Consider the following 26,805-nt stretch of genomic DNA (forward strand, 5'->3'; position numbering starts at 1 on the left):
GGAATCTGAAGATTCGACGCTGATTTGGAGAATCAACGAGTCGGACATAAACACAGCTTTAAATGTTTTTTCTACATACCTCGAGGTACTAGTATGGCTTGTGAACGCTGCGATGCTGGGGTGGATGGAGCATCCCACAGAAGTGTGGGGGGGACCCTCCACGTGTTCAGCAGCGAACCTAGAAGTGGACCTTAAGTACTTTTGGTCCACTTCTGGGTCCACTGGGTAGTGCGCTGGGAAGCCCTGCTCACTTCTATGGGACGCTCCATGCACCTCAGTATCACAGCACTCATGAGCCACCTGCTACTTCAGAGGTATGTAAAAAAAACATTTAAAGCTTTGTCTAAGTCTGAATCGCCGAATCTTTCTGAATCTCTCTGAATCGATTTGGAGGGTTCCAATTTGATTCAGAGAGATTAAAGGGTCCTCTGATTTGATTCGGATTCAGAGATTTGGCCACCGAATCGGGCTGAATCTCAGCCGAATTGAATCAAGGACCGAAGCTTCGTACAGCCCTACTGGTGTGTCAATGCAGCCCCCAGATGTGAGGAAGGTGGATGGCCCTGACTTAGATAATGTTTAACTAGTTAAAGATTCTCTACCATTTGCTTGTTGCTGTGTAATTCGATATCAGTTAAATGTAATGTGTTTTAATTTGGTAATGCTAATCCTCAAATAGCTGGATTGGAGAACCATAGTTCAATGGTCACAAAAAAAAATTACATGTTAGATATAGTTTCTTAACATTAAAGTTTTCTTTCCAAAGCATTGCCATGTAATATTGAAATATAATGAAAATGATCTGTAGGGTGCCCACATGTGCATAAAGCTTTCAAATTGAACATTTCTGTATGCTTTATGATGGTATTGTTTGCATAGGAAAAAGTCTCACTCCATATTAATCAATAATCCCAAATAAAGATACGCTTTTAAAAAAAGTAGGCCATTTTATTTAGAGATCTGCAAAAGAGCATTCATTAAATGATTCACTGTTATTTTAGAAAGAAGTGTTGTTAACTGTTAAATTCAGGATAACCTTCCTTCTCTATGGCCGCAGATGTTTTATTCCACAAACCCACACAGAAGTTTTTTTTTCTATATCCCCCAAGTTTACTTCTGAAGAGATTTATCTGGGATCCAGGTTGTTGAATTAGTTAATTTGTCTAAAGAAAGCAGGGTCCAGAAAAATGTTCATGTTGATTTATGTATAGAGCTGTTCAGGTTTTGAAACTGTAAAGTACATGCAAACTAGTTGAGAAAAATGTGTATATTTGCTTTTATGCCTGTCTTTCATTTTTATATCTGGGCTCATCATGGAAAAAAATGTAATAGGATTTGCATCATGCTGTGACTTCATGCCTCAGAAAAGTATGTTTTATGGTTCTCCCATATAAATCTTATTATTGTATTGCTATTCCTTTAATGAAAATGGTTTAACGAGGTTATAAAGTATACAGATATCACTGTCCCAATTCTGTTTAACAGCTGTGGCTAAGTACAGGCATTCAAGATGCCCGAGGTGGAAGTGCTCTAAATTTTGAGCTTTACTCTAAGTGGCCAGGTGGGGAGCAAGCAGAACACACGTTAGCCTTGGATGGAGGGGAGGCTCAGAGCATGCCTGCATGGCCCAAGCCTAGAAGTCAGGGAGGGCTCTCACATGCTTCCCAGCATGCCCTCTGGGCTTCCCAGGATGCCAAAGATTCCCAAGCAGAGTCAAAAGGCTGAGCCAGCCACCATTTGGCTGCTGGATACAGGCCACCATGCCCCCAACCCCCTGCTGTCATAATGCCAGGGTTGTGTGTATGTCCATGTGTGTGTTCAGGATGCCTGGGTTCTGTGTGTGTGAGTGTTTGTGTCTATACCCCTCCCTCCCCCACCCCACACACAGAACCCAGGTGTCTGGGGCACAACTGGCCCACTGACTTTCACACAGCTGACGAGGATGATGCCTGCCTCTTGTGTAACTCCACATTCCCTGGGGTTATAATGGGCGCCATGCTTCTAGGGTCCCCAATTTCATAATCATATCATTGCCCCCCTCTCAATCCCTCCCCCCACACAATCCTCACTGGGAGCCCAGTGTAACTCCTCCTGCCTTGGCTCATGAAGACCTATGGATGGGCAGGTGGACCTCCGGCACTTCAACTACAGACTAGGCCTGGCACACAAACACATGCAGCACAAGGATGGTGGAGAAGGCGAGGCTCCCAATGATGTGTGTGTCCCCAGCCTCACACCATGGCAGACTTTCCAGATCTGCGAAGCTCTGGCTGACTCTCTTCTCACCTATGTGGACCAGGAGCCCTCCCCGGATAAGTGTGGCCAGAGGGCTTTGAGTACCACGGGTCTTCTGCCACAGGCACCTCTGGTTCTGCACCAAGGGCAGTGCTGCCCACAACCCAGGCTGCCTGGGCTACAGTCTCCCTGTGGGAGGTGGCACTGCTACCACTCAGAGGTGTCATGGCTGGATCCCAAGTGGTCTTTTACTCCTAATCCTGCAATTGTGATCGTCTCAGCTCCCTAGTGGTGAGGATTGCCTCCTTCAGATAGCATGTGGCCATCTGGAGACCCTATTCTTGGACCTTTGTAGTGTGTTCCTGGACCGGGATGGCTTGTTCAAGTACCATGGTAATACGAGCAAAAGCAGTCGCCAATCTGTCCATTCTAACTGCCCACACTGAGGGTCCCTTCTATCCTGATTTTGCTAGTGCCATCTATGCACGTCTCCAGCCAACATCCCGGATCCAGAATCTCAGGCTCAACAACTGGGCCTCCTGCACCCAACTGTGGACTCTGCAGACAAGGGAGATGCTGAAGGACCTATGGTGAGTCCCCTTCCTGGACGCTTTCCCTTGCCTGGGGCCAGAAGTCGTGCAGCTGCTCACAACTCGGCACTGACCATGGCGTGCAATGCTGTGAAATGCCTGCATTCTGCCTCCCAGCTGGAAACAACCTGGACTCCTGGGTTCTATCTCCCTGCTGTGGGAGGCCTGGGAGGGCTGTGAACTGACGTGTCCAGGCCTGGAGGGATGAGCCCTCTCTGGTTCTCCAGGAGGAGAGGGAGGGAGGGAGGGATTGGGGGAGGAGGTTTGATAGGGAAAATTCCTATTTCCCACTGTGCCTTACTGGCATTGGTGCTCTGCCACACAATGCCTGGAGATGTGCCAGCAAAAGCCTGCAGTTGTGACTGTTGGTTACACCTTGGCTGTGGAACTTGGAAAAAGGTTTCAGTGTTTTTTGGAGTTTGATTGGGTGCTGTTTTGCCTAAAGTAGTTTCGTGTCAACCTTCTGGCCTTTCTCAGGAAAGCAACGTGACCTCGAGGGATGGAGTGGCCAGTTTACAATTTACCAGATTTATGGTCACTCAGTGTGACACAGACTGATAAGCCCCCAACAACAGTAACGAGTACTGGCAGTGGCACCTCTGCTTCATTCCAGGCCAGTGACCTGGGGCTTGGTGGGCAGTGTTTGAGGCAGAAGGTCAGTGGGGAGCATCAATAAATCAATATAATCATACTTTGACATGGACAACTGTTGAGCCAAGAGCACGCTGAACATCAGAGTGGGCAACTATATCCTTCCCTATGAGCATACCCCAAGATACCAAGGAATCACATTGGACTGTTTCCTCACCTATAAACATCACATTCAGAGGGTCAGCAGTAAAGTCTCTGCACAGGTAGATGCCTTAAGATGTTTAGCCGGCACGACATGGTGTGCCAACTTCAAAGTGCTCAGAACTACCACACTTGCAGTGGTATACACCTCAGCAGATTACCATACTCCTGTATGGTCCAGAAGTTGTCATACTAAAAAACTTGACACTGTACTTAACAGTGAGCAGAAACTCGTAACAGGCTGCACAGTTTACACATACACAGATGTACTTCCTGCACTCTTGGTCATTAGATCAAGAGACATAAGAAGACAGACCCTAACTGCTCCTCTCCTGCCAAGTTTCTGGGCTTGCAGAGTGCCCAGGAGGCCAAGTATTGTGGCCTTGTGTGTTGCACCAAATTTAGATAAGGGGTGGGTTGAATGGAAATCAAATGATAATTCGGACTAATCCTGTCTGGAATCTATTCCTACAGAATGTTATACCGACACTAAACGAGTCCCCCGCTGAGCATGACCTTGACAGAGAAGTGCGGGTCAAGCTGAACAGACTGAGATCTGGATACGGATGCTTCAAAATAACCCTCTACAAAATAAACATCTTGGACAGCCCCCTGTGTGAACGTGGTGTCCAGCAGGGAGCATAGCACTTAATCAAAAGCTGTAAGCTTTACAAATAACGAGACAGGGTAGATGGAATCCACATACTGAATGATAATACCAGACAGTGGCTCGTAGCTGGCTGGAGGAAACAAGTGGGGGGTTGGAAACAGGGACATTGCCACCTTGGGTCACTGAGATCCTGGGGGCAGGGCCAGCCTGGTGCTCCAGCAAACTACAGGAGCTCTGGACTAGGCTAGAGCACCATCCCGGGAGAAAGGGTGAGCAGGGTGCTGCAATGCTCTATAGGATGTTGGTGGAATGCCACCTATTGTGAATTGTGATGGGATGTGGTACAGATATTTATTACAGCGCTCTAACCTACAGCACTCAAGTTTGATACCGCATGAATCCAGAGTTATTTTAGAGCAGGATCTGCCATTTTTTCAGTGCTCTATGGGTCCTGGCCATCTGTTCGGTGACAGCTGTAGAGTACTTTCTGCATGCCTACTGCACAATAAGTGTTAATTTCTGTACCTGGTGTCTATGGATAAAAGTTGGGGTTTTTCTGTAATACTCCTATTACTTAAAATACCCAAATGAAATGAAACCTCCTTCATGACCTGGAAATTCAAATGTGACTGCTCTCCAGTAAAGTCATACTGAGCTGCTGACCAAAAACAGATGACAAAGAATGGGCCTTTCTCAAACATGCCCCTACTTTAGCTAAAGGTTAATTTAACACACACAACCTTAATGGATATTTTAAAGTGTGTATGTGTCTGTGTGTGTGTGCACGCATGCATTGTAGATCAATGCAAGGATAAAGAAATAATCATAATGGATCAGGCCCAAGGGCCCTTCAGTCCAGTATCTTGCCACTTACAACAGTACTAGATGCTTCAGAGGGGGCACGTCTACATGAGCTGTTTATTACGGAGTTTCCTGATTAACCCCACAGTAAAACGTAACCGTCTACAGGTGTGGTGCTATTAGGATGGAGTAAGCTAATTAACTCTGTCGTAGGATAGTAGTGTCAAACGCAAGCTGACAGGCTCACCTCTGGGGGGCCCCTGGTGGCTGGGGGTGGTCTGTCTTGGCTCAGTGTGCTGCGGTACCAGGCACACAAGCAAACGGCATGCCCAGGAGCAATAAACTCTGGGGTAAAGTATGCCAGAGCTTATTCAATCAGCTTAGTAGCATATGTAGATGTACCCAGGAAGATGTAAATAAGCAGTAGGCAAAGTTGGGGGTAACTTGTTAGAGCTCATTCTGGGCTCCAGTTCTTATTGATTAACTTAAAGCATGAGGAATAGCATCCCTTCCACACATTTGTTATCATAAATTATAACTGTAGATATACTTGAGAGCCACATAAATATGCAATTTAAAAAAATGTATTAAGTCCTTCCAAATTCCAGTTGCAATGATTTTCACCATCTTATATGTTGTATGAAAAAAAATCCTTTAAATTGGTTTAGAATTCCCTAACTTCTTATTCCACTGAGTGCCCCCTTGTTTTTGATTAGAGACAGGGAGAAATAAGAAATAATTTAAGCCATTCACAATTTTATATACTTTTATCATACCCTACTCTTTTCAGTCTCTCTAAACGTGAGGGGTTTTTTCCATACCCCTCTTCATTTTCCTGACTCTTTGAATACCACTTGCTCAGCGATACCTGCTTGGATATGGAATGATATGTACTGAACACTGTGTTCTAGATGAGGTTGCAAAATGTATGTATATAAAGGAATTTTAATAGTCATTGTCTAATTCACCATATAATTCTTTATGTCACCTTTTCTGACCACAGCATCTTTTAATTGCCTAGCATGACTTCCCTTTCTGGAGTTGATACAGAACTAATTTGTCCTTCAAACATGTTTTACTTTACAATTACCCATGCTACATTTCAGTTGTAATTGTGTTTTCTGCTTCTCTCTCTCATTTAGGTCTTGTTGACCTACAATTTCCCCATGTTGATCTGTGACCTAGACAATCCTAATTAACATGCATTGCCTGCACATGTTGCTGTGTCAGTGCTCATTTCCCTTTCCAGGATATTGATAAATATTTTAACTAGTATGGAACAAAGTACTATGCAATACCCTGATATCAGATGAAGACTGACCATTTATTTTTACAGTTTGATTGCTGTCTGTTGAGCAGTATTTGAGCTTAGTGAAACTTCATTAGCTATCATCCCATAACTACTTTGCTTTTTTATTCCTGTAAAGGACATCGTCAAAGGCCTTTCAGGAGTCTAGATAAAACATGTCAACCAATGAACTGTTCTTGGTTCACTACACATTGGCATATTCAAAGAATTCTAAGGAATGGATAAGACATGAGTTTCATTTGCTGATTAATAAACTAGCAAATTCCTTTGCTGTCATATCATTAGAATACCAATATGTTGGGTAAAGTTGTAAGGCTATGTGGCCTGCTTAAGGTTCCCCAGATCAATCCTAAATTTAGGTACATTTCCCAGCCTCATAGTAGAACATATTGAGATTAATTGTGCTACTATATTTAAAGCACAAATTCCCACTGATTTTGAAAGGAAGCAAGCAAGAAGTAGTGAATGTAGAAAAGCTGACAGGAGAACTTGAAGGGGTCCCATTGGTGCAGACTGAAAATAATGTTACAGTCTGAATCCTGGTACATCCTCTGCTTAAATCAGAGGATTTAAGGACTAATCAGGAAATCTAACATCAGTGGAAAAACTACATAAAATTTATGGTCGCCTCTGTACAACACAATAACTTTTTGTGTGGATATCTTCTATAGTAGCAGCTGACAACCTTTACAGTAGAGCTGTGCGAAGCTTTGGTCCCTGATTCGATTCAGTGGAGATTCAGCCCGATTTGGTGGCTGAATCTCCTAATCCAAATTGAATCAGAGGACCCTTTAATCTCTCCGAATCAAATCAGAACCATCCAAATTGATTTGGAAAGATTCAGAGATTCGGACATAGAGACAGCTTTAAATGTTTTTTCTACATACCTCTAGGTGCAGGGACTCATGAGTGCTATGATGCTGGGGCGCATGGAGTGTCCCACAGAAGCACAGGGGACTCCCCACTGTGCTCGGCAGCAGACCTGGAAGTGGACCAGAAACACTTCCGGTCCACTTCCAGGTCCACTGGGTAGTGTGCTGGGGGGGGGGTCCCTCTGGCTCCCCCCTTTCCCCCCCCAGCTCAGTAGCTGGTGCCTCCTGGGTCTGGAGGGACACCCGGGGTCCTCTTGTGGATGATCGTGGAGCCAGCGAGGTGCGGGGGGGGAGGGAGTGGGGAAGTGGACCCAGAAGTGGATCGAGTTCGCCACTGAGCACATGGAGGGAATGCTTCTGTGGGATGCTCCATGCACCCCAGCATTGCAGTGATCACGAGCCGTGCCTGCTACCTCAAGGTATATAGAAGAAACTTTTGAAGCTGTGTCTATGCCCGAATTGCTGATTCTCCAAATCAGCATTGAACTTTCAGATTTGGATTTGGCCAAATCAAATCAGGGACAGTGATCCAAATCAATGAATTGAATCACTGTCCCTGATTTGGGCTGACTCCAAATCGAATAGGGCCCGCTTCGCACACCCCTACTTTACAGGCCATGGGCTGGAATGAACCAGCTTTGGTCAGGGGTAGGCAGGTGCTAGGACCTGTCTACCACCATGTCTTCCTGCCGTGGCCTCAGGGAAGTCCCTTTTGCTGAACACCACTGATGCCTCATATCCATAGGCCAAATCCAAGGGCTCCATGGGCTGGATATGGCTTACAGGCTGTTGGTTGCTTGCCTTAATACAATTTCCAGAGCAATAGCTACTTCCTATTCATTCTACATTGAGAATGTTGAATAGTGCTTAGTTCAGATTTTATAACAGAAGAGAGTTGCAGGTAATCACTGGCCAAAAACTTAAAAGGTGAGTTTTGAATTCATTTAGCAAAGGGGAACAAGAAGAACAAAAATGATTCAACTTTCTTCTAGCTCTCCTAAAGTGACAAAGGAAAAAAGGCAGCTGAGAGGTTCTAGCTGCCTTTGCAGCTAATGACTGTGAAAATAAAATTCTTATCAGTTAAATAACAAAGAGGAAAGACAGAAGATAATGTTTCAAAAGCATTTAAATCCTATTGACATCCATTATTTCTTTTTTTCCTGCCTGCTGTTTAAAAAACATTGAACATGAGGTTCAAAGAATGTCTTTATTTTTATGGGGTTCTGCTTACCCATGACTACAAATTCATGAATAGTTGTAACACCATTGGAGATGGCCAAATGGCTAGTAAGACTGTGGTTTTACTAGTCTATATCTTCTCAGCCTGTTTGAATCTAGTTTTTAGGGTTGTAGCATTTCCTGAATGGAGGAAAAAGAAAAAATCTTTGGTTTGATTAAATGCAGATTGACTAACCTTGAACAGAGAATCAGAGAAAGCAGAGAAAGTTAGAGAGAAGCTCTGTAACTATTTTTTGATATGCTTTTGATATGTATATTTCTGTACACTGTAAGGGAGTGTCACAGAGTAATGTTGCACTTTTTGTGACGACTGAAGAATTTCACATTTATGTAAGAGGTCCAAGCTTTGATTTGTCTTTATTTAAATAAATTGAAAGAATAGTAGACCTCTGCTTGGATGCCACCATTCCTAATTTTAAGTTTCCTTGCATTGTTACTGCACATTGGACTGCTTCTGATTGACTTGTTATATTTCCATGTTATGACTGCATAATTTCTGTAAATAAGAGGAAAAGAGATTGTTTTAGGATACATTATGACAAATTAACATTTCTGTCTTGATACAATTGTGCTTAATATTTTTATTTTTTGCAGTTTACTGGAAGCACCTGGGAAGTAAATCTGGCATGTACCTTAGATATGAAAATGAAGCAGTATTTTGTCAATCAGACCTACTTTTTGGAGTTTATATTTATTTTGAAATGGAACAGATTATTCCACTTTAAATGAAGTCCAAGAACTTGGGCACAGTCCCCCAAGAAAGAGAAAAATATGTAAAGAAAGTCTGATGAAATATATAGGCAAATGCTTACCTTTATAGAATTATTACCACCATCATTCCTGATGTAATAATTTCTTCATCTGAAAATTGTAAATGATGACACCTATCTACTGTTGTAAAAAATTAAGACCTGTGAATATAAAATGCTATGTAAGTGATATGTATTATAATTATTCTAGTGAAATACTCCCAGTTAACTTCAGGAGTACAGAAACACAGACTTGGCATTTTATTGCGAGTGCTAGTCATGTAAAAATATAAATTGAACCTTTAAAATGAGAAAATGAGGACCATTTATAGATTAGCTCTAGCAGCAACAGCAAGATATTCTGGTCATGGTGCTGAAATGGTCATCTAATGTTAGAAGGTTGTGGGTAACGATTCTAAACTATAGCGCAGGCACTCAAACTAAACATTAAATAGCGAACTATCTGACTATCTGTATGACTACCTCAGATGCAAAAGTGAAAAAGATAACTCAAGATTTCTACGGTCCAAGGTGAAATTTTGGCTGAAACATGGGGCCAGGGTTTCCATGGGGACCAGCCCCAACAGTGCTGGCAGGGGACGCGGCTGGGTGGGGAGTTGCTCCAGGGCTGGGATCTTGCCAGGATGACGGTGAGGTCCAGAGCTGGGGCAGAGCTGTTCCACTGCCCGCATGCCCTGGGTAAGGGTGTGCAAGTAGTGGATCATGGTTCTACCTTGTCTCCGGACCATGCTGTCACCGCTGGAACATCCCAGCCCCAACTGCAGAGCACCTCCTCACCCAGCCACTCACCCTGCCAGTGCTGCTTGGGTCAGTCTCCATGGAAACCCTGGCCTGTGCTGTCAGGATGTCACTGCTGCTGGGGTCTCCATGGAAACTGGCTGCTGCAACACAGGCAGGGGCTGCTGGGAAATGGAGTCTGGCTACTGGCCAGATCCACCATTTTGTCTACCCGTGGGGCAAAGAAAGAAAGGGCAGAGGGACAGGCAACCTTTGAGCAGACACAAAGGACAGGGCCAGGGAAGGACTGGGGGAAGACTTGTTTATGGTAAACTTATGCAGAGTTTAGATTATGGTTTTTATAGGATAGTTTGGATAGGGATGATCTTGCCTCAGGTAGGGGTCTGGACTAGAAGACCTCTGGAGGTTCTTCCTAGTCCTTCTCTATGATTCTATGACTTATCCCACAACACGAGAACTGCAAAAGGAGGTCATATTTGTCCTGGGATAAGCCATCTTATCCCAGGACACAACACAATCATGCAGATGCCCACATTTGTCATAGGGGAATACATCCTAAAAAAAAGATTCATGGGATATGAAGCACTGTCGGCTTATTCTGGGATATCTCACACCACACTGCATGGCTGTCGTGGACTAATATGGTTAAACCAATGGTTTGATCAATGATCAATGGTTGGATCAATGAACATGGATCAATAGTCAAATTGATGATCAAGGGTCAATGGTTTGGACAACAATCCTAGGTATTGACCAAAGATTAAGGGTCACTAGTCAAATCAATGATCAAGAACCAATGGTTTGCCAATGATCGTGGGTTAATGGTCAAATCAATGATCATGAGTCAATGATCAAGGGTCAATGGTCTGGTCAATGATCAAGGGCCAATGGTCAAATTAATGATCATGGGTCAATGATCCAATCAGCAATCAAGGGTCAATGTTCCATTTGTATGCATATCTTGCTGGGATTCTTTGACCCTAGCTGACTTCCTGCCTTTTGGGCAGGGGGCTGGACCCAATGTTACAAGGTCCCTACCAGCCCTTATGTCTACGAAATCTATAGAATCTATGAAATCCAATCAATGATCAAGGGTCAATGGTCAGTTTGGATGCTTATCGTGCTGGGATCCTTTCACTCTAGCTGACATCCTGCCCTTTGGGCGGGGGCTGGACCTGATGATCTGACGAGGTCCCTTCCAGCCCTAATGTCTATGAAATCCAATCAACGATCATGGGTCAATGGTCAAATCAAAGATCAAGGGTCAATGGTCAAATCAATGACCATGGATCAATGGTTTGGTCAACGATTGTGGGTTAATGGTCAAATCAAAGATCAAAGGTCAAATCAATGATCATGGATCAATGGTTTGGTCTGATTGTGGGTCAAATCACGGTCGTTGTGGGTCAAATCTACGATTGTTTGGTCAATGATTGTGGGTCAGTAGTTTGGTCAACAATTGTGGGTCAATGGTCAAGCTGACGGTCATAGATCAATGGTTTGGTTTAGACGGTCAATTGTACCATTGTTTGGTCGATGACCGTGGGTCAGTCGATGATCAGGAGTCAACGCTCAGCGGGTCGGTGAACGATCCCGGGCCAGTGGTCAACTCGAGGGTCAGGGACCCACCGATGGGGCCGGCCACCCCGAAGGGCCACACCTGCCCGGGCCAGCCTGACGCGGCCGCGCTCAGGGAGCAGCGCAGGCCGCAGCAGCGGGCGCGGGGAGAGCCCGGGCAGCGCCGAGCCGAGCCCGGGCAGCGCCGAGCCGGGCCCGGGGCTGGCGCTGTCCCCGCTCGCCCCGCCCCGCCCCGCCCCGCCGCACATGCCCAGACGGGCGGCGCAGCCGGAGCGCGGCTCGGCCTTCCGCTGGGCGTGGGCTTGGCGGGCCCGGAGCGGGCGGGCAGGGCCGGGCTGGACCGAGGCGCACGCCCCGGGCGGGAGGCAGGCAGGCAGCCATGTCGCTATTGTCTGTGGCGCTGGCCGCGCTGTGGCTCTACTGTATCGGCCTCGGCGTCGCCCTGCGCCAGCTGCTCCGCCCGCGCCGCGCCGCCGCGCCAGGTGAGAGCGCCGCCGGGGCCGGGAGGGAGGGGGACAGCGGGCATGGCTCTGCCCTGACCTTGGCCGAGGTCCCGAGCCCGGGGGGAGCTCCTCCCTTCGCAGCCCGGGGGTGCCTGCGCCCTGCCGCCGCCTCGGGGTGGGGGGCAGATCCAGGCAGCTGTGGCCTGTCGTGGCAGGAGTGGGGCTGTGCGCCTCCAGCCTCTCCACAAACCGAGCGCCCTGGCTTGGCCCCCAGCTCCCCCCGGCGGATCTCTTGCGCCCCTCCTTCGGGCTCAGGGCACGGAGGAGAGCTGCGCAGCGCTTGGGTGCTGTGGGGAAGGAGCTGGTGAGAAACCCCTGGTGCCTTGTGCCCTCTCGGGCAAACTGCCCTTTGCTCCCTGCCTTTCTGGCCTGCCGCTCCCTGCAAAGTGAATGTCACCCCCTTGCTTTATTTCGCCTGGACTTTATCCAGTGTCCCGCTACCTGTGTACTCTTTCTGACCCGATTTGACTCCCTCACCTTCACTGCCTTATCCTTTCGCTGTTCCCTGCCACAATCCCGTCCACTTTCAGTAGACGGAGTACCCATCTGTCATTCCTTGCTAGGGGCAACTGAAAACAGAGGGGGGGAAGATGCAATTCCCTGGCCTTCCTATTTTGCTCTAAGGAGCTTTGGTTGAACTCCTGTGACCCTTATGGCTTGTCACATTTCTTTTTACCTTTTTTTTTTTTTTTTTTTGGTGGTTAACAACAGCAACCCCCCCCCCCCCCCCCCCGTAGTAATAATATTCTGCTTTTTCTCGCCCAATGTGTAGGAGGGAAGTTTGAGGTTTCCAGGAAACAAAAATCTGGGAATCTTCTCATTCCTGATATCAACACGCTAGATACCTTAGCGAACTCGCAGAAGCAGTTTCCATTGTGTTACCTTTTCTTGTCAAGCGCTCTTTGCCACTTTGGAAAGTCCGAGACCAAAATGTAAGGAGCTACAGTCTCACTGCAACTGCATATACAGCTTCTGAAGTTTGGTTCATCTAACTTTCTCTGACTAGCTATGGATGTGCTCCTTACAGAGGTTTTAAAAAGTACGACTGCCACAAATAAGTTGTGGATGTGTATGTGCAGTTCAGTGAGAGGTTTATCTGAAATGTCTCATAAAAGTGAGATCCAAATTGACACATGGAAGGACAAGGCAATAGAGAATTAGTCTGTTGTAAAATGAATGGTAGGATAGAATGGGACAGATTTCCTCATGTGCATCCATTGGGCAATATATCTTCTGCTTTTCTTCATTCCTGAGTAAATTGCTTTAGATTTGGGCTTTGTTTTCTTAAAAGGAAAGCAGGCGATAACGAAAAAAAAAATTCAGGCAGATGTGCCTGCAGTTTTGTCAGCTGACCATTTTTCTAGCATTAGTTTTTTCTTGGCAGGATAAAGTTGGGTATTATGCCTAGTGTGTGTAATGCTTTCAAAATCATTTAGAATTGGACAGAAATAGGGTAACAAAGTCTGACTCAACTTTTTATTTTATCATAACCTCAGATAATGTCTAGGAAAAAGCTCCAAAGTTGATTGAATTTGAAACGGGGTTTTTAAAAAACAAGCAGCTGTATTAATAAGGATGTTCTTGTATGGGCATTAAGTTAATAATATCTGTATTATTTTTCAAAACGGTAACAGTAGTATAAAAAAAGCACTAAAAGTGAAAGTAAAATATTTGTAAGCATAGGCATACTTAAATCTAGGATCAAAATTAGCTACACTTATTAGCATAAAGGAACGAAGCAGCTTCTGGGTTGTGAGCTAGGAAGTTAATGCTCTACCTGAAAACTTTTCACAACTTTTTCTGTTTTTCTCAGTTCTCAAAATTATGATTACAACAATACAACATGAATGCCATCAGACCTTACTGTGAGAGAGAGCGAGAGAGAGAGACATTTAAAGGGGCACGTGCCTTGTGCTTTTAGTTGCTCAGGTCACTGTTCTAGAATTGGGAACTCCGAGTGACTTGACCTGGCCAAGTTCTTAGCTGTAATTCAGGACGGGTGCATCTCCAAGGTAGAAGCTATCCTGGGATAGTTCCACTGTCAAATTGTATACTGGTGAATTAAGACTCCTGTTAGTGTATATGCAGTCCCCTTATGCCCTTGTTTTCATTTCCAAAGAAAAAGTTGTTTTTTTAAGTTTCATAGTAAGACATTTGGGAGCTGAAGTCTGAAGAAAACTATGTAATTAAAGTAGTTCTTTTCGTTTCTTATGTTAATCAAGATTGTGTGATATTGTCCCATTGAAGTTTAACCTATTTTTTTTTTTTAAAGATGACTTCTAGTATTTGTGGTTATAGTTAAAGATTAGGCATTTGTAAATGTTTGGGTACTCGGAACTGTTTAGATGGTATAAGCTAAATTCTGTGGGGAAAAAAACTTAGCTTAGTACGTGTTTAGATTTGTGAACTGAACACAAGTGTAAATATACAACACAAAGTTGCAAACGTCAGGCTCTTTTTGGACAAAAGTAGCAGGTGGTTTGCTTGCAGCTTTGGTCCTGCAACATAGAAAATGTTAACAAGATGTAATAAAATATAGCTTGTCAATTAAATTCAAATAAGTGAAATTAGTGCATGAAAATATAGGAGTGTGCATATATGTATTACACAGCAGGTAGGTATAACATAAACAACATTTAGTATTTATTGCATAAATAGCCTACTTATAGATCTGTATGTTAACAATAATCTGTGAACTAAGATAACTGATAGTTACCTTAAAATTACTGCATGCATAGCCTTCTTTCAGTGCTTAGTTTTGATTAATTGAAAAATAACTGAAGGTACAAACAACTTGGTGTAAAGTGAGATGATGCCTTATAACTAGGTTTTAAAACAAAAATCTATTCAATGAACTTGCAGGAAAAAAGAGCTAAAGTTAATTGTTATATCAGGAAATTAACAATAGAAATGTTGTCCTAGCCCATTGTAAGTCACTTCGTTATTTCTTTTTTAAAAATCATGCTGTCACTGATACTAGCAGTTGTTTCACAGAGTTGGAATTTCTCTGATATTTTTGAACAGCTAAAGATTATTTTTCTCCTCGTGCTGCATTTGATCTCTTGTTGTATAAAGTGTTTCATTATAATTTGGTGCAGAGTTACTTAACTCTATGGTTTGTACTCTGTTTAAAAATATATATATTGTTAATGTTTGACACTTCAGGGAGAGAGAAAATAACTTTGAATGAAGTACTTTCTTTAGAGGTTAGAAGGCCAAGTTATACATCTTTAAAAGAAGTTTTTAATATCACATAGCTTTAATTGGCCCAAATCTCTTTCTAATTAGTCAATGCACAGCAAATATGGAGAAAAAACATTTCTTGTAACATTTATAATTGTGGTTTTCTGAAATATTTATATCAAAGACAGAATAAGGGTGTTTCACACTGCCTAAAATAACAATAGTTTTAAGGTATTACAGAGCTTTTTCACATGTGATGCTGAGTAGTAGTGTTGGGTGAAGCAATTTATAGCTCAGAAAAGTCTGCGGGATCCATTCAGATGAAAGATTCTATGTAGGTTGTGTGTGTGTGTGTAAAATACAATTAAATTACATACCTTTTGTCTTCTAGTTTTGAGAGAGCGCATTTTTTTTTAGGTTGCCAAAGATTCAAGAGTCAGGAAACACCAGATCATGTGTTGCCTACCACTGAATGAGGCATGAGACTTTATGGAGAAAAATTAGTGTCAAAAGACTGTATCATAATGTGTAGGCGCTAGGAAACGGAGTTAAGGTTGTATGGGCAATTATAAGCCTGGCATTTTCTAACTTTCACATGTTTGCCTTTATAACCTAAGTAGCTTTCTTATGTGATTTTGCATGCATTTTCATTGTCCCCTCTCTCACTCTCTTGCCCTCCTTAAGGAAAGATGAAAGGTGCAAATATCAGTTGTATTTCTATATAGCTACTCTTCTGTGTGCATCATCAGCAGGGTTTGAATCCTTGACATGTATGGGAATAGTTAAAAGCTGTAACTGCACAGAACTAGCTATATATCATCACCTGATGGCTGGAGAATGCTGTTATCCTGGGAGGGTGCGGGGAGATGGTGACAGTGTCCTATGGCCTTGGACCTTGAGGTGGTTGACTGAAACTCAGCTTGGTTTTATCCCCTCTCCTGAATTTGTGGGATGGGATGAGGATGAGATGAGGCCATGGATGCTTTGCATTGCCACCGCAGATGCTATCACCCAAGCCAGTGCTGTATGCTGCTACAGTGTTAGCCCAACTCTTTAGAATGCTGTTGCTCAGTCATTGGTTTGGCCTACTGCTAAACTTTTTTTGAGTTACGCAGACAGGAGAAGAGGAATAGTGGCTTTCCACATTTTGTAATCCACCTAAACATGAATGGGGTGTTGTTTTTTTGGGGGGGTGGGGGGTTGTTGCTTGAGAGCCTTTTTCCTTGGGAATCGCACAATTTTGCAGCACAATGGAAAGTTGACTGCCGAAATATAAGGGTGGTTAATCAGCTCCCTGTCGAACACTGAAGCATATCATGGAAGAACCCCGAAGTGCTTCAAATGCAGTGGGCTTTGACCAGTGTAGTATAGTGGCTTTAGACGTCCCTGGAGAGAATTCACTTGCTCTTACAGTTGAGTGTAGGAGTCTTTTAACAGCACCAGTCATCCTATAGCAGTGAAGAACGTCTGTCTATGTTAATGTTGTGACAAGACAGTGTGGTCTACAGTGTTGCAGTTAAGATTATGTTACTCTTGCACATCCTTAACTGTTGCAGTGTTGGTGTACTATTATAGTTAATATTACATAGATTGTAAACATCATACACATGTAAAATCAAGGGTTGAGTAAATACGGGACACTCCCTTGCTTTGAAGTTAATTTATATTATTAAAGACACGCCATGTCTTTTATTAAGCGTGCTGTTCTCTGGAAGTGATATTGGTAAATTGTGATAGGATGTGTATTATGTCATTGTATAATATGAAACTATTAAAACCAGCTTCTGCATGTATGTGTTATACAACCCTCACTTGCAAAACTATATTCAAGTAATGTGAGAATGCAAAACATGCAGCTGTTAATATACAGCTCCTTGGAATGATATGATGTAATTAAGCAGGGTTAATGATTCATACTGACCACCAGAAAAGCTCTATAGCAATGTAAGGAAAGGATATGTCAGCACTTCCCATATTTTTTAAAACGGGTTTGTATCCTGGTGCAGTCTTCAGAATTAATTTTTGAAAGAATTTATACAAGACATTTGCCAAAACCCCTAACCCAGAACCAGCAGCTGTATCAGAACATATTGTAACATTCTGTAACATTATCTTCACTAATCTATAAAAATGCAAAATATTACAGAATAATTAGAACAGATGCAAAGAAGGATGCAGCAGCAAAAACAGAACTGAAAAAATTACTCGGACAAACAGTATTTGGGATGTTCCATTATAGCATGTTTGAAAACCTGTCATGAAAAATCTGCTAGCTTGTGTAATTTCCCTAGGAATTTCTCTTTTGGTTTCTTGGCAAAAGTGAAATAACAGATGAGGAATGAGGGGAATCTCTCTTTCCCCCACTTCTTTATTGTTTTATTAAACAACCTTAGCAGTCACTATTTGATGAGGCACTCTTAATGTTTATTCCCCTCAATTTTTTTTGTGAAAGCTGTGCCGCTCTTCCCTGATGGCTCCTTTTGTATCTCCTTACTTATGCATATTATGCCATTATGGAGCACCTCAAGAAAGTGTCTGTTTGCTCTTCTCACAGTTTGTTGGTATGACTCTAGTTTGACAACTGGAAAAGAAAAGGTAGAGAAATGGGTGTCTACACAGAGTGTCTTGCAGCTCTGCAGTATGGTTTTATAGTGCAGAGAAATAAGCTCTGGCTGGTGGCTGGCCTGTACTATAGAGGAGGGGAGTGGCGGCTTTGTTTTACTTGTGGCAAAAATTATTGTGACCCATGCAAAAGTGTAGGTATAACCTTGCAGAGTTTCTGTGCATGCTCTAAGATTTATTTTTTAGCTATTCAGAAAATAAAATTTATTTTCATAGTATGCATTTTGGTGCTTACTAATGTTTACAAAGCTTCCCTGCCTTCCTCTTCTGCAATTAAAAATTCTGTCATTTGAGGAACCAAGAACTGTGAATTTATGGTTTAGGAAATGACTAACTCTGGAAAGTGTTGAAAAAATTCCTTAATTACCCACTATTAGTCTGCATGAAGCATGTGATCCTACTTTCACTTAATCTATTGGAAAACAATCTTTAATTTCAGTGCAATGGGATCAGCTCTGTAACTTGCAGTGTATGATTTAAAAAAATCCTTAACCACCAAACCAAGCTAACAACTTGTTTCAAAGCAAATATACAGAGAGCAAAGGTTTTGTTGTTTATCAGGTGTCAGCTGAAATAAATGTTAACAGTACAGTTCAGTAACTTGTGCAATGAGATATTGACTCAACCTTAATTTAGGGGAGGGAGGATGCTATTGTAGATGATCTGACATGTGTCAATACAGTTTAAACTCTCATTGATCTACTCTGCCAAGAATTCTTGTGTCACTCCAGGAACTCTGTTCTCTCAGATGTTTTAGCTCAGTTAGAGGACAACCTGATATATTAGAACACTTTTATTTTTGAAATTCTGATGGGTTTTCCTATAGGTCACACTTCCTGCAAACCTCATCTTTAAATTTGCAAATATAATTAGTAAGGTAGGTTTCTTGGTATATTCAAAGAAGCACTGATTTCACATTGTTGAGTGTGATCAAACTTGTGCTTTCTCATTGTATCTTTATCTTACTGCCTTTATCAGGTACTCATTAATGAGTGAAGGATCAAAAAGTGGGACGGTGGCCAAGAAGCAATGGAGAATAAAAGCTTAGAAGGTTCCCCATCAGACCTAAAGTTAGTGGCTCACCCACGTGCAAAGAGTAAAGTATGGAAGTACTTTGGGTTTGATACCAATGCAGAAGGATGCATATTACAGTGGAAGAAGATCTACTGCCGCATTTGCATGGCACAGATTGCCTATTCAGGAAACACATCCAACCTTTCATACCACCTTGAGAAAAATCACCCAGATGAGTTCTGCGAATTTGTGAAAAGTAACACTGAACAAATGAGGGAAGCCTTTGCTACTGCATTTTCAAAACTGAAGCCAGAATCATCACAGCAGGTTGTTCAAGATACTTTAATTATGAAGACCAACCACAACTATGAAAACAAAAAGCATCAAGAGCTGACTTCTGCTGTGATTAGCTTAATTTGTGAGGGCATGTATCCTGCCTCTATTGTTGATGAACCCACATTCAAAGCCCTCTTGAGAACAGCTGATCCCAGATACGAACTTCCTAGCAGGAAATATTTCTGTACAAAAGCAATTCCTGAAAAATATAATGCTATTAGAGAAATTGTGTTAAAAGAACTCACTGAAGTTTTGTGGTGTGGCATATCCACTGACATGTGGAGGAGTGAAAACCAGAATAGATCTTACGTAACTGTTGCAGTTCATTTTCTCAGCAGTAGCCCTTCTAACAGCCTGGCTGTTAACTCGCGGTGTTTAAAAACATTTGAAGTGCCAGAAGAAAATACTGCAGAGACTATTACCCGTGTCCTTTATGAAACCTTCATTGAATGGGGGATCAATACAAAAGTTTTTGGTGCTACAACAGATTATGGTAAAGACATTGTAAAAGCCTGCTCCCTCCTAGATATTCCAGTACAAATGCCTTGTTTGGGGTACACTTTTAATGCAGGAATACAACAAGCTTTTCAGCTTCCAAAACTCTGTGGCCTTCTTGCCAGGTGTCGTAAACTGGTGGAATATTTCCAGCAGTCCACTGTAGCAATGTATATGTTAAGTGAGAAGCAAAAGCAGCAAAATGCTCTTCACTGCATGCTTGTAAGTGATCGTGTTTCGTGGTGGGGAAGCACCCTTGCCATGCTGCAACGTCTTAAGGAACAACAGTTTGTAATTGCAGCTGTTCTTGTGGAGGACAGCAATAACCACCATCTGATGTTGGAAGCAAGTGAGTGGAATACAATTGAAGGCCTGGTGGAACTATTACAGCCATTCAAGCAGGTTGCTGAGATGATGTCTGCATCAAAATATCCAACAATAAGTATGGTGAAACCCCTCCTCCACATGCTTCTGAATACCACATTGAACATCAAAGAAACTGATCTGAAAGAAATCAGTATGGCCAAGGAAGTCATAGCCAAAGAATTATCAACAACTTATCAGCACACACCTGAAATAGACATGTTTCTCAATGTTGCAACTTTCCTGGATCCTCGTTACAAAAAACTACCTTTCCTTTCAGCATTTGAGCGGCAGCAAGTTGAAAATAGAGTGGTAGAGGAAGCAAAAAGTCTTCTGGAAAAAGTAAAAGAAAACACATTTAGACCTGAAGAGAAGTTCTTCACTGTGTCAGAAGAGCCACCAGTGAAGAAAGTAATCATCTCTTCTACCCCACCCCCCACCAGTGCAATCAATAACATGCTTGCTGAAATCTTTTGCCAGACAGGAGGTGTGGAAGACCAAGAGGAATGGCACGCTCAGATTGTTGAGGAATTGAGCAACTTTAAGTCACAAAAGGTCCTTGGTTTAAATGAAGACCCACTTAAGTGGTGGTCTGACAGACTAGCATTATTTCCTGTTTTACCAAAGGTACTTCAGAAATATTGGTGTATTTTGGCCACAAGGGTCTTCCCCGAACGCCTCTTTGGTTCCTCTGCTAATGTTGTAAGTGCTAAGAGGAACCGTTTAGCCCCAGCTCATGTTGATGAACAGATCTTTTTGTATGAGAACACTCGTAATGGGTCTGAAGCAGAACCTGAAGATGAAGATGAAGGGGAGTGGGGCTTGGAACAGGAACAAATTTTTAATTTAAATGACTCAGTAAATGTAAACAGCAATTTCTTTAATATCCGAGACAGTGGGTTCGTTTAGCAGGAGTATTGTGGTACGTTTAATAACAAAGAAAAGGTTTTTTTCTTAAGTTACCAAAAAAATCTGTTTGATGGTATGGATACTGTAAATACTCAACATTAGATTTTGTTTAAGCCTCCATATTTGTGTTGCTCACTATATTAAAACATGAATGACTTGGGATTATACAGCACTGAAACAAGTAAGTGAGTATGACAGAGATTCCTGATTCCTGATTATGGCCCCAACTTCAGGAAAGTGCTTATGCGAGTGTTTAATTTCCATTAATTTCAATGAGACATTAACACATGTTTTGTGCTTTCCATAATGGGAATGCTTTGCTGAACTGTTGAAGTTTTAAATATATACAAGTCCATTTGTAAGTCGTACATGGGTTAGGAGTCCAAAGTTTTAAATTGTGCTAAATTTAAGGCTGTTTTAAAATCCCATAAATTAGATCAGCAGAAACCTAGATAATTATTAAGAGACAACAAAATAAGTTTTAAAAAATTGAGCCTGATCTTTTTTTTTCACTACCTCATACCTTAGGCCTGGTCTATGCTAGAAGAGGTATACTGATAAAACTGTCACTTAGGAGAGTTTGTGATGTGTGTGTGTGTGTGTTTGTGTGTTTGTTTTTTTTTTTGTTTTTTAACTGATATTGTGAAGCTGGTACAGGTTTTAGTGTGGATGCACTATTGGTATATCTTGCATCACTTTCCAGGCTAGAATAAGTGGCATAAACATAATGATACAATATAGTCAAAGTGGCAAAGCTTTCTAGTGTAGACAAGCCCTGTTGTAGTTCCCTTTAGCTGTATGAAGCGATCACAAATCACAATCTAATCAAATTGGTGGTATTTTATAATCACTTTGCACAGGTGCAAGGTGGCTATGCAAGGTGAAAAGGAGCAAAGGAGTCGGGCCAACTGCTAATGGAGAAAGAGATTGTAAAACTGCAAGGGCCATCTGTATAGTAGGAGTTTTGTTTTATGAAATGTTTACCTTTTAATTTAATTTGCAACTTTGCCCAGGGAAGGAAGAAAGAGCCTTTCAAAAAAGTAAGCTTTAATTTTGTGTAGTCAAACAGGAAAAAGACCCCTACGCAAGTTGTTTGATTTAAAATGTTTCCTATCATGTCAGCACTTACAAACTTTTTCCTCTTGCTTTGTCTCTAGCTTCAGTTAGGAGAGAGGGCATTAGTCTGGCCCACTCAAGTATTTTGAGTACTATTTCCAGATAATCACTGTATACTGCACTAGCTCCCCCCGTGTGTGTATGCCTAAATATTACATCTTCTAAAGTACTTAGCAAACAAATCTTTTAATAAAGTTTTACAGGCTGAAATTAGTCTATGGTCCACTCTTTGGCTGAGAGTGGAGAGTTAGCCAGCATTCTTCGGTTATGCATAGGGTGGACTCTTGGAACTGATATAGGCAAGATTTTTTTTCCTTCTTTTTCATTCTGCAACTTGATTTATTCAATGTATTCTCATTGGATAAAATGTAAATTCTCATTAGTTTACAGTGCAACATGAGGGTAAAACTGGGATGCCCTTTGAAATTCCTCTGCATCATATGATCTTGGGAATCATTGACTTTTTTCCGAGAAGAGAAATATTCACTCTGTTATAGTAGTCTCAGTGACTGTCTGGCAACATACACGTATGTGACTTCTGGATACCAGAGTGATGGGCAGCAGTATAAAACCCGAAGATAAAATGTGCACATGTGTATGTATCTGATTTATCTTATGCAGCACTGATTTAGAGAGATGTCCACCAAAAACTGCTCAGTGTATTTTCTGGGACAGTTGTATGGAATTTATCATCCTGATTATGCTTATAGATGCATGGTTTTATAATAGGGATGGCCATAAACAAAATTTTAAAAGTGAAAATTTCAATGGTATTTAATAGGTCATCTATTTGTATTACCAAGCTGTATATATTTAAATTTTATTCTTACAGCGCTCATCAATTGAGACTGTGTGTGTTCATTTGGGAGTAGTGGGGGGAGAGAATTTAGAAACAGGAAGGAAAGTGAACAGTAAAGTGATGTAAAATACCCGGCAGGTTTCAGCTCAGGAAAAACAGGTGCATCTAGTAGTATAACTAGTAATAGACCTTGGATGGATGGGCCTCATCAATCTCCACTACTCTGCACCTTGCATAGTTATTTATGTTTGCACAGCAGGTGTAAAATACATCATTAATACATGGCATTGCTTTACATCCACTTTGCATAGGGGTCCATGATTACAGAAAGTGCAAAGTAGCGGGAGACTGGGTCTGAAGCATATGTGAAAACAAGTGTAGTTTGCCCATGAAGGGAACAGAAGAATCATAAATTAAGTGGGGGGAGGAAGATGAAAGAGGCCCCTCTTCTTTTAACTTGAGTCTTCTATATACCCTGTTGGTATATAAGATAAACTTAGTATGTACATCCAGTTAACATCAGCTGATTTAACTTGCATTCATGTTCAAAGTAAATTATACCACTTTGTTACCACTGGATTTGGCCCCAAAGTCTCTGCAGCTATTGACGCTAAAGGCTGAAGTCTGTTCCCTCACTAGAGTGCTTTATAAGTAGCTACATTTTTAAATCAGTGGAGTTATGTTGGTATAAAGATGATGATCAGGCTCTAGATCCAAATACTTCTCCCCAGTGCTGCCCGGTCTCCAACTTCTGCTGCCTTCTTCACCTTCTCATAGCTAAAATTATTATGCAATACAACGTGTTTGCCCCTGAATCAGTTTTACTAATACCAGTGCAGTGCACTGTTCTCTTCCTTTTAGCCTTTTAATTTTTGGTATCCAAAATAAAACTGTAATTTTTCATTTGATGTGTCTCAGTGTTCTAAAGAAGCCATTGTTAGTCCTATCCATTATCTGTGAGTTTTTATTTAATGTTATAAGCTTGGAATATTGTCAAATAACCCAGAGAAATAAATTAGCTACTATTTTATTTGTCTGATGTGTGTTCATATATTCAGCACTTTATGATCTGGAACTCTAGCAACCAGGACAGATTATTTTAAGTTTTTCAAGCTATATGTATTTTTTTTCTTTGGATCTTGTAAGTTACTGAAATATTCTGTACAAATCTTTTTGGATTAAAAAGATATAAAGATAAAAAATGCTTCTCTTACTGACAAGTTTGGACAGTTTATCTTGGTAAGGATTGTACATAGCATTTATTAAACAATATACAAAAACCTGTTTGTATATGTACTAGGGGGTAGAGGGGAACCAAGTTGCATTCTCCTATACACTTCTACAAGATGAGTAAAATATAGGTGATTTTCATCTGTTGCTGGATTAGTATATATTAAAGGTTATGCAATAGGTGTAGACTTTTTAAATTTATATTTCCTGGAAGCTGTATCTACGTATGGCCAGAAATTGTTGCTTGTGGGGACACGGAAAAATTAAGGAGTTGTGGACAGAAATACAACCTCAGATTTTATTTTGTGTTTGAAAAATGTGAATTTTTAAATTTCTTAAAAAAAAAATATTATGATAAAAAGACAAATTATTTGACTACTACTAAACTAAATATTCCACATTCAACATTAAGACTACATGGTGGTAGAAAAATGCTATTTATGTTTTTTGAAAGAATGTATTTTGTGACCTAGAGTTAAAAGGAGCTATAAAATCATAGAAGCTGAAAAAGCTTTTTTCAGCAGGATATATATACTTGAGTTTTCCAGTCTTAACCCTGTTTTTCAAATTATAGAAAAGTGCTGTGTGTAAAATGTAATAGGTGCCTCCTTTTAAAGTTTTGGAATAACTCTGGAATTCTGTATACGATTGGATTACAATAGAAACTAGAAACCTTAATTAACATTAGCATCCAGTTGTGCTAGGCCCTCTACAGTTTACACGAGGATAGCGAGAGTCGCATCATACCCACAAAATTTTTACTCTTTAATTCATCTTTCTTATCAATGAAGCATTTTCTTTAGTTTCTGACTTTTCACATTTTATGCCAACGATTTTATATTGGTAAAGAAGATAGTTGAGTTTACACAATGTCTAACTTCTGTTTAGGTGCAAAATCTAATTAGAAGAAGAATAATCTGGTGGTTAGGGAGTTCTAGTTTCAATTTTCTGTACTAAGACAGCTTTTCTGTTTGACACCTTCTATGCCTCAGTATCTCATCTGTACAAATCAGGATAATGTTTCCTGCTTCACAGGAGAAATCCATTAAAGGTTGTGAGGTTCTCAGACTACTGTAGCTAGGGGTTGTAAAGGTATCTTAGATAAGAATTACTCGCTCTTTAAATAGCACGCTAATGTACCACTTGTGAGTAATTCTGTTGGACCCGGTTATCTGTTGTCTGGCATCTTGTAATTCGGTGTATGAAAATTTATAACAACCGTCTACCAGTTGAAGCTGATGGCAGTGTTAGTTTAGACATAGTTGTCATCACTTGATCTGTCTTTACCATTGTACAAGTTAAACCTGCTGAAAAACATGAGCCTGACACACAAATGATTAAACTGGATAATGTTAGGTTATGTAAACCCTATTTACTTTACTGTTTTTAGCTGTTCAGCTGAATAGGTGATTGCAGTACTGGGAAATTTTTGTACATTTTTTTTTTTTGCTTCATATGCAAAATGTGAGAATCGGACAGTGTGATAGAGAAGTCTTCTAGGTTAGAGTATTATCTATATTTTCTCTTGTAAATGTACTGTTTTGCCTCTCTTGAAATAATTGAAAACTTGGTAAAGAATATTTTGAGGGAAAAAACACCTCAGTATTTCCTTCTGTTATTTCCATTTTAATATCTTCTTTATAGAGGACCAATCGTCCTGAAGAACTTATGATCGATCTTCTAAAGTGTTACAACGCTGGTATTGGCTACCCTTACTTTTATCAAGAAGACTTGGTTCACTTGGCTCTTTCATGGTTTATTGTCAACTGAGACAAAATATGGTGCCTCACTATACTACATCCAGGTTACTACTTTTCTGTAAAGAATTTGCTTTCTTATATAGGAATGTGGGAAATTACAAAAAAAATTCCTTTTATAGTCAAATAAAGTTGTTGCTTTATATTTTAAATGGCAGTAAACATACAGTAGCATCTGCAGTATTCTGTAGCAAAATGCATTTCTTTATTTGCATAACTGTATCCCTCCATTTTTTACACTGGATTGGAAAAACAAATTCTCTATATGCTTTGAGTTTTATGCTCTCGGTTCATGTAAAAACATTTCTGTCAGCTTGAACATTTAATTTCCTTTTATTTTAGCCACCCTCATTTTCTGGTTCTCAGTAATCTATGATTGGACTACAAGGAGATTTTAAAAATAAAATTGTCACTATAATTACAAAATGTATGTATTTCAATTGGTCAAGTTTTATGGCATGCTTAAAAACAGTTGGTCTAATTTGAGTTGTCCCTTTTCAAAATATAAGGGAAACTAAAAAAGAAAAAAAGACTCAAGTAAGGTTCACTCAGCAATTAAAATGTTAAACTGATGATTTTGAGCACTGCTTTCCTGTTTCCTTTTCCTTTATTTCCTTACAGGAAGTAATGAGTTATCTCACTGTCAAATGTACAGGTCAGTGTTCAAAAATGAAGGCACTTTTCTGCAGTATTTCTCTGTGATAATTAGGCCTGCTATCTATTTGTAGGCCCTTTAGCCTGTATGAGAGGGCTAACAAGGAGATTTGGGCATATTTTCCAACACTGTTAAAATCAGTGTTTATGCCCACTGAACTCATGATCCAAATCTTTGATGTTGTGCACCCTGTCTTCATATTTACACTTGTGTGAAAATGGTCATTCTGATGAAGCAACACATTTTACCCCTACTTTGCACAAATATAGGCCCTGTTTCTGAAAAGTAT

The 26,805-nt window shown here is 41.1% G+C and overlaps 2 protein-coding genes and 1 long non-coding RNA gene across 5 annotated transcripts in view; 2 read left to right on the forward strand and 1 right to left on the reverse strand.

Annotated features, from left to right (window-relative positions):
- Positions 1 to 8,085: 8,085 nt before the first annotated feature.
- Positions 8,086 to 11,692, reverse strand: LOC109282675 (uncharacterized). Its single transcript, XR_002089703.2, has 3 exons — positions 11,480 to 11,692; positions 9,261 to 9,359; positions 8,086 to 8,944 (listed from the first exon to the last, which is right to left on the reverse strand). It is a non-coding gene; the product is annotated as an uncharacterized LOC109282675 (long non-coding RNA).
- Positions 11,693 to 11,830: 138 nt separating this feature from the next.
- Positions 11,831 to 26,805, forward strand: part of DHRSX (dehydrogenase/reductase X-linked) — a 255,325-nt gene continuing 240,350 nt past the window's right edge. The window contains exon 1 of one of the 2 annotated variants that reach the window (XM_019485425.2): positions 11,831 to 12,016. In XM_019485425.2, coding sequence (XP_019340970.1) covers positions 11,914 to 12,016 — 103 coding nt within the window. In that variant the 5' untranslated portion in view covers positions 11,831 to 11,913. The remainder of the gene's footprint in view (positions 12,017 to 26,805) is intronic. The other variant, XM_059720939.1, reaches the window with a different exon arrangement.
- ZBED1 (zinc finger BED-type containing 1) lies at positions 11,929 to 23,904 on the forward strand. 2 transcript variants are annotated; one of them, XM_019485424.2, is made up of 3 exons: positions 11,936 to 12,016; positions 12,810 to 12,969; positions 18,821 to 23,904. In XM_019485424.2, the coding sequence occupies exon 3, from the start codon at positions 18,872 to 18,874 to the stop codon at positions 20,957 to 20,959; it is 2,088 nt and encodes a 695-aa protein (XP_019340969.1). In that variant the 5' UTR covers positions 11,936 to 12,016; positions 12,810 to 12,969; positions 18,821 to 18,871; the 3' UTR covers positions 20,960 to 23,904. The 2 variants fall into 2 exon arrangements, with proteins under 2 accessions (XP_014455921.1, XP_019340969.1); XM_014600435.3 differs by lacking the exon at positions 12,810 to 12,969 and having other exon boundaries at positions 11,929 to 12,016.

The sequence above is a fragment of the Alligator mississippiensis genome, chromosome 1, assembly GCF_030867095.1.
Source record: "Alligator mississippiensis isolate rAllMis1 chromosome 1, rAllMis1, whole genome shotgun sequence".
NCBI classification, from domain to species: domain Eukaryota; kingdom Metazoa; phylum Chordata; order Crocodylia; family Alligatoridae; genus Alligator; species Alligator mississippiensis.